The 12,634-nt window shown below is 45.2% G+C and overlaps 1 protein-coding gene across 1 annotated transcript; it reads right to left on the reverse strand.

Annotated features, from left to right (window-relative positions):
* Positions 1-15: 15 nt before the first annotated feature.
* Positions 16-7,390, reverse strand: LOC123995282 (MAX gene-associated protein-like). The gene is made up of 7 exons (XM_046298789.1): positions 7,246-7,390; positions 4,565-5,934; positions 3,662-4,406; positions 3,413-3,491; positions 2,190-2,324; positions 1,907-2,023; positions 16-344 (listed from the first exon to the last, which is right to left on the reverse strand). The coding sequence occupies exons 2-7, from the start codon at positions 5,830-5,832 to the stop codon at positions 31-33; spliced, it is 2,658 nt and encodes an 885-aa protein (XP_046154745.1). The 5' UTR covers positions 5,833-5,934; positions 7,246-7,390; the 3' UTR covers positions 16-30.
* Positions 7,391-12,634: the final 5,244 nt, after the last annotated feature.

Genomic DNA, 12,634 nt, shown 5'->3' on the forward strand with positions numbered 1-12,634 from the left:
AGGAGGGGTTTCCGAGAGAGGGGGCAGGGTCTACAGAAGGCGGGGGACGGGGGGGCACGCGTCTTCAGAACACTGTCGAGGGTCCGCACATAGCTGGTGCTGGTCACAGGCAGCTGATAGGCGACTAAGCCCAGGGGGGTTGTGGGAGAAGGCAGCAGCACGGTCGCTGATTCGCTGGGCCTCGCTCTCCAGGTATTGGTCGAGCATTTCGCTGCAGAAGGCCGAGCGGTTGGGGTTGTGGTTCTTAGAGGTCTCTTTGGTCCTGATGAACTTGTCCCTCCAGCCCTTGATCTTGGTCAGGTCACTGGTCTTCCCCGTCCTGGAGACAAAGGACCTGCTTCCATCTGCACAGCGAAGAGACAAGGCCGTTTGAGAAGAGATACGGGCCCAATTCCAAATCAACCTCTAGACCCTTCACCTAGCCTCTACCTCTCTGTTTGGAGACTAAGTAGAGCCATCATTATATTGCACTTATCCAGTCCCTTCAGATTTGCAAATACTGACAGGATTGGGGCTTGTGGGTTATCATCAGACCAAATAATAACCTCGCCCATTACCACTCCCCCATTCTACCACAGTGGTGGGAGTCACATTACTAGGGCTAATTCTGAGTGTTTAAGTTGGTGTAAATCCCATAATTGCCTTGCCTTATTATCTGCCTGACTGACGAGGGGGTTCAATGTGGATGATGACAGTAAACTGGGTATGAAGTGCTCAGTGACTGATGTATTAAACTAGCTGAGCCATGCAATTGAAAAAGCGCTATCATCTTTCAAGTGTAATTAATTTACTACTAGGCAGTCACATTTCTCAATCAGGAAATAATAACATGTCTATTAATACGTCCCCTTGTTGGCAACCACGACAACATCCCTACGGCCGCCACGACAACATCCCTACGGCCTCCACGACAACATCCCTACGGCCGCCACGACAACATCCCTACGGCCGCCACGACAACATCCCTACGGCCGCCACGACAACATCCCTACGGCCGCCACGACAACATCCCTACGGCCGCCACGACAACATCCCTACGGCCGCCACGACAACATCCCTACGGCCGCCACGACAACATCCCTACGGCCGCCACGACAACATCCCTACGGCCTCCACGACAACATCCCTACGGCCTCCACGACAACATCCCTACGGCCGCCACGACAACATCCCTACGGCCGCCACGACAACATCCCTACGGCCGCCACGACAACATCCCTACGGCCGCCACGACAACATCCCTACGGCCTCCACGACAACATCCCTACGGCCTCCACGACAACATCCCTACGGCCTCCACGACAACATCCCTACGGCCTCCACGACAACATCCCTACGGCCTCCACGACAACATCCCTACGGCCTCCACGACAACATCCCTACGGCCGCCACGACAACATCCCTACGGCCGCCACGACAACATCCCTACGGCCGCCACGACAACATCCCTACGGCCTCCACGACAACATCCCTACGGCCTCCACGACAACATCCCTACGGCCTCCACGACAACATCCCTACAGCCTCCACGACAACATCCCTACAGCCTCCACGACAACATCCCTACAGCCTCCACGACAACATCCCTACAGCCTCCACGACAACATCCCTACAGCCTCCACGACAACATCCCTACAGCCTCCACGACAACATCCCTACAGCCTCCACGACAACATCCCTACAGCCTCTACCTATGGCTCTACTCAAAAACCAATAATAAAACAGTGAAAGTAAATAATACGTATTGTGTTGGTGTCCCATATAATGATCACTGGAGAGCTTTGAGATATGAGTTTCAACCATTTTTAGAAACAACCAGTAATCTCACTGCTGTTTTGCTGGTCTTATTGCTACTGTATGTGGCCTACATGGCTAGTAAATTACCCATCACTTAAGTGAAACTCACCAGTGGAGGTAGTGCTGCCCAGCCCAGTGAACACAGGCGGAGACAGCGGTAGACGCACCCCCAGATACTGTAGATCGATGGCCAGGCCTTGGTCCAGGGAGCTCAACTTCAGCCCAACTGTAGGTAAGGGAATAACACACACGTTAGGGTTATCAATGGTGAACATTATTGTGAAATATCTAACTCTCTTAGGGCAGAGACTGGTAGGTTTGTGTGGTGAGAGATGGAGAGGGAGGAAGAGAGAGAAATACAGAGTGCATGCGTGAGTGTGTTGTCCACTCACCCTCCTGTAGGACAGGGTGGATGACCTGTCTGTGTTTGAGTGTGTTTAGGTCTTGCAGTAAGATAGTCTGCAGACCTGCAATCTTCTCCTCAACACTCTCCAGTACTGCAATCTTCTCCTCAACACTCTCCAGTACTGCACACACACACACTTAGGTTAGAAAATAATAGAATAGACCAGTGTCATCATTATTGGAGACTTTCAGAAATGCATATGGTATTGTGAATGTCAATCAGTGAAAACGAAGACGGAGCTGCTCTTCCTCCCGGGGAAGGACTGCCCGTTCCATGATCTCGCCATCACGGTTGACAACTCCATTGTGTCCTCCTCCCAGAGCGCTAAGAACCTTGGCGTGATCCTGGACAACACCCTGTCGTTCTCAACTAACATCAAGGCGGTGGCCCGTTCCTGTAGGTTCATGCTCTACAACATCCGCAGAGTACGACCCTGCCTCACACAGGAAGCGGCGCAGGTCCTAATCCAGGCATTTGTCATCTCCCGTCTGGATTACTGCAACTCGCTGTTGGCTGGGCTCCCTGCCTGTGCCATTAAACCCCTACAACTCATCCAGAACGCCGCAGCCCGTCTAGTGTTCAACCTTCCCAAGTTCTCTCACGTCACCCCGCTCCTCCGCTCTCTCCACTGGCTTCCAGTTGAAGCTCGCATCCGCTACAAGACCATGGTGCTTGCCTACGGAGCTGTGAGGGGAACGGCACCTCAGTACCTCCAGGCTCTGATCAGGCCCTACACCCAAATAAGGGCACTGCGTTCATCCACCTCTGGCCTGCTCGCTTCCCTACCACTGAGGAAGTACAGTTCCCGCTCAGCCCAGTCAAAACTGTTCGCTGCTCTGGCTCCCCAACGGTGGAACAAACTCCCTCACGACGCCAGGACAGCGGAGTCAATCACCACCTTCCGGAGACACCTGAAACCCCACCTCTTTAAGGAATACCTAGGATAGGATAAAGTAATCCTTCTCACCCCCCCCCCCCTTAAAATATTTAGATGCACTATTGTAAAGTGGCTGTTCCACTGGATGTCATAAGGTGAATGCACCAATTTGTAAGTCACTCTGGATAAGAGCGTCTGCTAAATGACTTAAATGTAAATGTAAAACAGTAGTGGGTGTTGATGTTCTATTTTGTGTCTCCAGCAGGTCTTGTTGCCAAGTACACTGTAATTGACAAGCCCCAGTAGAATATAACTTCTTCGCTCCCACTTACCAGTTTTCTCTGGCTGTTCCTGAGTGACTGGTGATGTGTTATCGGATGGCATGTCCTCCACATGGACACCAAGAGCTTCCTGTGACACAGAGGAAGAGATAACCGTGTCAATACTGTCTGCACCTTCAGCAAAGTTAAACAAAGTTTCCCTCCTATATTTCAGACTCTGGGGTTTATAAATGAACATTTTTGGATGTCTGAAATTCCTATTTCTCATAATTCTGATCGCACACAAGTGTCGTGTTTTACCTTGGAAGTGAAGGACACAAAAAGTAGACCCTCCACGTCATCCAGTTCCGGTTGCATAGCAACAGGTATTGGGCTGCTAGTTGCAGTGACAGCCGCTGTCGCCGCCTTGGTACCCTTAGAGACTTTTCCGACACTGCCCCACCGATTGCCCCCCGGTTTACGCCCCTTCTTCCATGGCTTAGGAACGGCAAAGGGGGACGCAGTGGGGGTCAGAGGTGAGGGGGTAGGAAAAGGCTTGGGTGCAATCTTTTGAGGTTTGGATGTTTTAGGGGTTAAGCTCGCAACCTTCTCCTCCTGAGTTTCTGTAAGCGAAATGGGTACGGTCATGGTTGGCTCTACAAGCGGAACCTTCTGTGAAGGCGGAACCTCAGAGTCCATTGGTTCTACAGTGGAACGTTTTAAAGGCTTTGAACATCTGTTTGTGTGTAACACAGTAGACTGTGTAGTATTCTGAGGGTTAGCAGTCAGGCTGGCCTGTCTGGAGTGGTCCATCCCAGCACCCAGTCTCTCCCCCCCAGCCCCCGGGCTGTTTTCTGGCCTGGAGGCTCCTGAGGGCAGGGCTAGCTGGGCTCGGAGGTACTGCCTGTGGAAGACATGGTCACTGTAGTCCAGATCCATCCCCTCTTCACTGGCAGACACATCAGTCTGATTGGCATCTGAATCTGCTCTACCAGGAGCTACTTTCCTCAACTTCCCTGAGACTTCCCCCACAGGGTGAGTTGTAGGGAGAGAACGTTTCTTCATGCTACAAGACAATGAGGGGTGCAGGTGAAAAAAAAATATTAGCGGTGTATCAAGAACAAATGGAAAACTGAATAGCAACAGTAAAACACTAACATTCAGTAAATTGTAAGGAAAACACTGGAATTATAGTACAACACGATAACAGAAAGCTTCACTCACCTGATATCAGCCACAACATCGTTTACAGTAACAATATGCTCAGTCCCCTCACCACCATTGGACCTAGCAGTGCTACGACCAGGGGAGCGGATATCTCCCTTCCCCGCCTGAGGGTGCTCCGGCCTGGGCTTTGCGAGGCGCGGGCTGCCGCTGTCCTCCCTGAAGCCCTTAGCAAAGGGGTTATAATCTATCTTCAGCTGGGTGATCCTGGTGTTCTGGTACGAGGTCACTGCATAGAACTCGGTCTGCGGGAACGTGAAGGTCATGACCTCCGGGCCGAGGAGCTGGAGGTCAAGCAGCTTAGGGTCAAAGCCAAGGTCATCTCCATCTGCGACGGGGATCACGTGTAAACTGGGCCTGTAGCGGTGCATGGAGTGCAGCAACACATGTCCCTCCTGGTCCAGGCAGTGGTTAGTCAGTTTGAGTTTATAGAAGGAGACCAGGCTGGCCATCCAGACCTTCCCCAGGGCTGATGAGTCCTGGTGGGGAAAGAGTCGGCATGAGGCCTGGGTGTGTGGTTCTCCAGGACCACTGGGTTCCCACTCCTTCAGGTTCCAGCGATGGCGGTACGTGTCGACGGGGGTGATTGACAGGACCAAGCAGTAACGACGTGTTGGTTCCAAACCCGTCAGGCGATAGCGGCAGTAGGGAAACATGCGCCGGCCCTGTTTGGTGAGGATCATCTCGGTTCCACAGCAGTGGAACTCCCTCCAGACATTGCTGTTCTCCAGAGTGACCCCCACACCACCACATGAGCTTATCGCTGAGAGGCCTTCCTCCTCGGGATGCAGGCCTCCGGGGGCTGGGCCACTGGCAGCAGATGATGAAAATGGTGAGGGGAGGGCTGGGTTGGCACCAGTGTTTGTCACAGTGGCAGCTGGTGATAAAGATGCTGATACTATGGGTGTGTTAGCTGGCTTAGCATCAGAGTTTATCCCACTATCCATGGGTACGGCTATGGTTCCACTCGCTTCTTTGTTTGTAATGACATCAGTGGATAAAGCTATTGCTAAGTTCACTTCACTGTGTGTGGATGATGCCATAGCTAGGTTGACTTCAGTGTTTGTTATGGTGTCAGTGGATGAAGCCATGGCTATGATGGTTAAGCTTGCATCCTTGTCTGTCATGGCTACAGCTTGGTCCTCCACCACATCCTCGTTGGCCAGGCCCGGCTCCATGGTGACGCTGTCAAATGGGATTGATGTGGTGATAGAGGTAGTAATGGCCGAGTCCTCTACCCTCTCCTCCATTACAGTAGGATCCTCCATAGATGGGACAGAGTAAATGTATACTATTCTTCTTCACTTCAAAAAAAAAAAAAAAAAAAAAAAGCACCTCAAGTTGAACTATGGTTATTTTCAGTTGACATCCTGGAATAATGAAAAAATAATGTTATGTTAGAAAATGTCTCATGTGAATGGCCAGATAGTGAACCAACTAACAACATGTAAGGACACGTCTAAATGACTTATTACAGCATAATATATACATTGTGAAAATTGTAAGAAAAACATGGAGATTAAATAAGATTTTAATTTATCAAAAATACATTGTTTTTAGATGTGTGACCTTTCATGTGAAGTTTAGTGTCACCCAAAAGCAGAAGGCAGATCCCTAAAGCTTGGACTTTATCGGAGACCACACGTTAGATCCATTTTATGTTTATCAGCTCGTAGTTGTTTTGGGAATTTTCTTGAACAATGGCATTGTATTCATGTAATGTGTCATTCAAGTGTAGCAGATGAGGTTGGTCAGCTCACTAGGCTCTCTTCATTGGTAAGTTGCCATAAGGCTTTAGTTCAGATGGATAACACAATCTTGAGTTGGGTCCTATGGAACTAAATTGATTAGCCTAGTTACTAGCTTAAGTTACATAGATGCTAGGTCTATATTACAAAACCGTATCTAAACTGATTAGGTTAAATTAGCCTAGCTAAACGTTTAGGCTAACGTTACAACAATATTTTCCTGTGCAGGTTCAAATTCAATTATGACATTAACTGGAATGTCCTTGTCAATTTAAGTTCAGAAACAATACAAATACCACGACTTCCTTTCATGTAGCCTATAGAAGTGCTTATTGGAGGTGTTACCGTTATTATTTGTTCAATATGGTTATTCCAAATTATATTTCCATCTCAACTATCAAACCAGTATTATTTTTCCATGAGCTTTAAATCGTGTATTTCTTCAAAAACACATGCCAGTGTCGAGTATAAAAGTTGCGTGACAACACCCCTCGTCCTCTCCTCCCCAAGCCTTGTTGTAGGCCTCCAGATATTTAGCCAGCAAGTTCAAAAGTTGGACATTCACTGACGCCTACCTTCCAGCACCGTATGGCGTGTTGCGCTTTTTGGAGAGCAATAATAACAGAGCAAACTCCAACTGTTGCGTGCCGTCGTCGAAACAAAAGGCCTCGAAATAATCTTCGAGCGTGCACATAAATTCGCAAATGGAGGCCGCCGAAGCCACGCAATGTAGCCTAGCATCGACCATGCACACAGGCTACCAAGGCGCATGCACAACATCAACCCTCAATGGCGCGTGATTTCCCACGCCAGCGCGAGGAAAAGCGGGAGTCCATCCTGGGGATCTCTGCCACCTCGAGTCTTATTCGTGGCCTCGAACAACTCCGGCGAAAAGTCTGTGCAATAAATAACAAATACACAAATTGACTCTACCTTTGTGAATCGTGCAGGAATCGGATAGCGAACTGTCTGTTGTGACTCTTTTCGAATCTTGTGCATGTCCGTCCACTTCCAGGCTATCTCTCACTCCTTTCGAACATCTATCTACACATTCTCACTCCACGGAGACACACACACATCCGTGCTCGGGGTGTGACGTAAGTCACCATGGCGGCACACACACTCAGGTTCGGTCGATGTGTGTTGCGCAGGCTCCCTCCAGAGGTTTAGCGGGCAGTTATTTCTTCCGTGCAGCCGCCACAAAAAAAGCATAAAATACGATTCAATCTTTAGTACAGCTGATAACGCGGAAAAAAACGTTCAGCCTATCTGCTCTGTTTTGAACACCTCCATTGGGGGAAATTGCAATTTTAGCCTGTATTCCTGCTGTAGCCTATCTGTGTGTGAATGTGCGTTTATCTGCCTGTCTTTCTGATGGTTGGACGTTTGCCTGAGATTTGGTCTGCCTGTCTGACTTATGATCTCTGTCTTCTTGATCTGTCTGTCTGATGATGGTATGTCTGTATGTCAACAGCTGAGTTACAAGTTATATTTTCACTAACAGTAGTACGCTATAGTCTACCCACAACTTGATAGGCCTATAGGCTGTGGTTATAACCATAAACCATAGACTATGCCATCAATACACTGAATAATACATATAAACATATTTACCATATGGGACAGGAGCCAATAGACATCCTATGCTATTATTTTCCCATGTCAAAGTGTTTAAGTTGTTACATTGTTGCAGCTAAACTGCAATATCAGAAAGTTCCAAATGTAGCCAAATACAATGTTACAGTAGGCTAGGCAAGTGTGATAGAAATGATGCGATTTGTAAAATAGCCTAGTTATTAAAAGTCAATATTGACCATCCAGTCTATCAATCATGTCCATGGTTACTGCTGTGAAATATAAAAGCTCACAGCGCAAATCGTTACAACTTAAACCACCCAAACTGTTAGCCACAATTTGTAGCCCTGTGTAAACGCGTTAGTCTGCATGGTTTATGCCCCGTATTTTTATATCAGTACCATATAGGACATTTTGTGAATGTTATTTCAGCGCGAGTGACAATGGTTCATATTTTGTGTTCAATTTGTAACTTCTATCCTATAAATGGCCAAATTTCCTATGCTCTTATATGCGCCATTGTTGTCATTTTTTCGCACTGGAATTAACATCAGCAACGTGATTCCTGACTCCTCAGCCCACCTCGGGGGGAGAGTGAAGGACAAGGAGCCCAGATACAGGACTCCAGGGCCAGCAGAGTATTGCAACCTATTGCCGCCTTCGACAGGCTGTGAGGGCCGCAACAATTTTCTTTCTAGGTTAAAACACTAAAATGAATTAGAGACAAATCCTGCCTCAAACATCTACATCCTGTCATCCTCAAATAAATAGCCGGCTATTTTGTGAACGCTTCGAATAGTCAATCGTTTATAACATTTTGAGTGTCGGTATAAGCATGCTTAAACACTTCCCTAATGATGTGCTGTTGTCTCGCTGTTTCTACCCAGCCAGGAGTTAGACTCACATACAGGCCTCACCCGCACGTTTGATGAATGTTTTAAAAGACAAAAACGACATTTCAGATCTACGAAATATCAAAATAATATTTGCATCTAAATTATATCGTGAATGAGTAATCACGAGAAGCAAAAATAATAGTGGCGACTTGTGTATGGCATAAATCTCACAACAACAATAACAGCATCAAGACGCATTTGGGAAATACAAGTAGACTAGGCTCGTCTATTCTATTGTAATTCGGCATTGAACTAATTACATTTGTCAATTGAAATCCATCGTTCATGATTATCAATCAATAATCATCACTGCTATTGATGATTAATCACTGATTATTTAAACAGGAGTTGAGCAGTTATTTTGAGTTAAATCGAGTCTGAAGCCGACATACGTTTTTTTTGTTAATTAAACTTCCCTGTCTGACAATAGATCTTATATGACTGTGATGTGGTTTAGATTATCATGTTGAATTGAACACCTATTGTGGGTGGAGTGAGAAATGAGATGCCTTGAGCCTTTACCCTTTCTGCACATTGCAACCTGTAACTATTGACAGATCAATTAATCTAAATCACTCTATTCCTTATTTATTTGAGATGCAATTCAATACCAGTTAAAATAGCTTAGAATGTAACAACATGCATGTCAAATATTTATATTTACACAATGAGTATGGTCAGTTGTTCCTCCAAATGTGCTACTGATCAGATTTGGTTTCAAACAAAAATAAAAATGTGTTGCTAGTAAGCTATCCTCTTACAAACATTTTGACCCTGGTTTCCACACAAACAATTTGAAAGATCCATTTCCTAAATACTTTGAAAATGTTATAGAGAAGTATAGAATATTCCCTATTCCATGCAGTTATTGTACTCCTAACACACCATGGTGGATAGTTCCCAGTATGATTTTATTTGACAATTTAAAATACACAAAATGTTGCACCAGGCAACAGATACATATACCAAACCTGTTGAGGTTACATAAACAAAAAAAGTCAAGACTTATTTTCATTGTTGTCAAGTGTCATGGGCACTCTGTGTCATACATTCAATCATAGACAGAGTTCAATGTTATATATACAGTTGAAGTCAGAAGTTTACATACACTTAGGTTGGAGTCATTAAAACTCGTTTTTCAACCACTCCACAAATTTCTTGTTAAGAAACTATAGTTTTGGCAAGTCGGTTAGGACATCTACTTTGTGCATGACACGTCACTTTTCCAACAATTGTTTACAGACAGATTATTTCACTGTATCACAATTCCAGTGAGTCAGAAGTTTACATACACGAGGTTGACTGTACTTATAAACAGCTTGGAAAATTCCTGAAAATTATGGCTTTAGAAGCTTCTGATAGGCTAATTGACATCATTTGAGTCAATTGGAGGTGTACCTGTGGATGTATTTCAAGGCCTACCTTCAAACTCAGTGCCTCTTTGCTTGACATCATGGGAAAATAAAAACAAATCAGCTAAATTGTGGACCTCCACAAGTCTGGTTCATCCTTGGGAGAAATTTCCAAACGCCTGAAGGTACCACGTTCATCTGTACAAACAATAGTATGCAAGTATAAACACCATGGGGCCACGCAGCCGTTATACCACACAGGAAGGAGACGCGTTCTGTCTCCTAGAGATTAACATACTTTGGTGCGAAAGGTGCAAATCAATCCCAGAACAACAGCAAAGGACCTTGTGAAGATGCTAGAGGAAACAGGTAAAAAAGTATCTATATCCACAGTAAAACGAGTCCTATATCGACATAACCTGAAAGGCCGCTCAACAAGGAAGAAGCCACTGCTGCAAAATCTCCATAAAAAAGCCAAACTACGGTTTGCAACTGCACATGGGGACAAAGATTGTACCTATGGAGAAATGTCCTCTGGTCTAATGAAACAAAAATATAACTGTTTGGCCACAATGACCATCGTTATGTTTGGAGGAAAAAGGGGGAGGCTTGCAAGCCGAAGAACACCATCCCAACCATGAAGCACAGGGGTGGCAGCATCATGTTGTGGGCGTGCTTTGCTGCAGGAAGGGCTGGAACACTTCACAAAATAGATAGCTGCATGAGGAAGGACAATTTTGTGGATATATTCAAGCAACATATCTAGACATCAGTCAGGAAGTTAACGCGTGGATCTTCAAATGGCCAATGACCCCAAGCATACTTCCAAAGTTGTGGCAAAATGGCTTAAGGACAACAAAGTCAAGGTATTGGTGTGGCCATCACAAAGCCCTGACCTCAACCCTATAGAACATTTGTGGGCAGAACTGAAAAAGCGTGTGCGAGCAAGGAGGGCTACAAACCTGACTCAGTTACACCAGCTCTGTCAGGAGGAATGGTCCAAAAATAAATCAAATTTATGGTGGGAAACTTGTGGAAGGCTACCTGAAACGTTTGACCCAAGTTAAACAATTGAAAGGCAATGCTACCAAATACTAATTGAGTGTATGTAAACTTATGACCCACTAGGTATGTGATGAATGAAATAAAAGCTGAAATAAATCATTCTCTCTACTATTATTCTGACATTTCACATTCTTAAAATAAAGTGGTGATCCTAACTGACCTAAAACAGGGAATTTGTACTAGGATTAAATGTCAGGAATTGCAAAAAACAGAATTTAAATGTATTTGGCTTAGGTGTAGGTAAACTTAAGACTTCAACTGTATATATATATATATATATATATACACATATATATATATATATAAGGAGTTCTCACATATGCGGAGTACTTGTTGGCTGCTTTTCCTTCACTCTGTGGTCCAACTCATCCCAAACCATCTCAATTGGGTTGAGGTCAGATGATTGTGGAGGCCAGGTCATCTGATGCAGCACTCCATCACTCTCCTTCTTGGTCAAATAGCCCTTACACACCCCGGATGTTTGTTTTGGGTCATTGTTCTTTTGGGAAAAAATGATAGTCCCACTAAGCGCAAACCAGATGGGATGACCTTCATGATTCACACATGCTGATATCATCCGTTCACTCTGCGTCTCAAAAGACACAGCGGTTTGAACCAAAAATCTCGAATTTGGACTCATCAGACCAAAAGACAGATTTCCACTGGTCTAATGTCCATTGCTCGTGTTTCTTGACCCAAGCAAGTCTTTTCTTCTTATTGGTGTCCTTTAGTAGTTTTTTCTTTGCAGCAATTCGACCATGGAGGCCTGATTCATGCAGTCTCCTCTGAACAGTTGATGATGAGATGTGTCTGTTACTTGAACTCTGCAAACCATTTATTTGGGCTGCCATTTCTGAGGCTGGTAACTCTAATGAACTTATCCTCTGCAGCAGAGGTAACTCTGGGTCTTCCTTTCCTGTGGCGGTCCTCGTGAGAGCCAGTTTCATCAAAACGCTTCATGATTTTTGCAAATGCACTAAGACATTTGAAAAGTTCTTGAAAGTTTCCGGATTGACTGATCTTCATGTCTTAAATTAATGGACTGTCGTTTCTCTGCTTATTTCAGCTGTTCTTGCAATATTATGGACTTGGTCTTTTACCAAATAGGGTTATCTTCTGTATACCACCCCTACCTTGTCACAACACAACTGATCAAATGCATTAAGAAGGAAATACATTTCACAAATTCACTTTTAAGGCACACCTGTTAATTGAAATACATTCCATGTAACTACCTCATGAAGCTGGTTGAGAATGCCAAGAGTTTGCAAAGCTTTCATCAAGGCAAAGGGTGGCTATTTGAAGAATCTCAAATATAAAATATATTTTGATTCGTTTAACACTTTTGGTTACTACATTATTCCATATGTTTTATTTAATAGTTTTGATGTCTTCACTATTATTCCACAATGTAGAAAATAGTAAAAGATAAAG

This window comes from Oncorhynchus gorbuscha, linkage group LG14 (assembly GCF_021184085.1).
Source record: "Oncorhynchus gorbuscha isolate QuinsamMale2020 ecotype Even-year linkage group LG14, OgorEven_v1.0, whole genome shotgun sequence".
Taxonomy (NCBI): domain Eukaryota; kingdom Metazoa; phylum Chordata; class Actinopteri; order Salmoniformes; family Salmonidae; genus Oncorhynchus; species Oncorhynchus gorbuscha.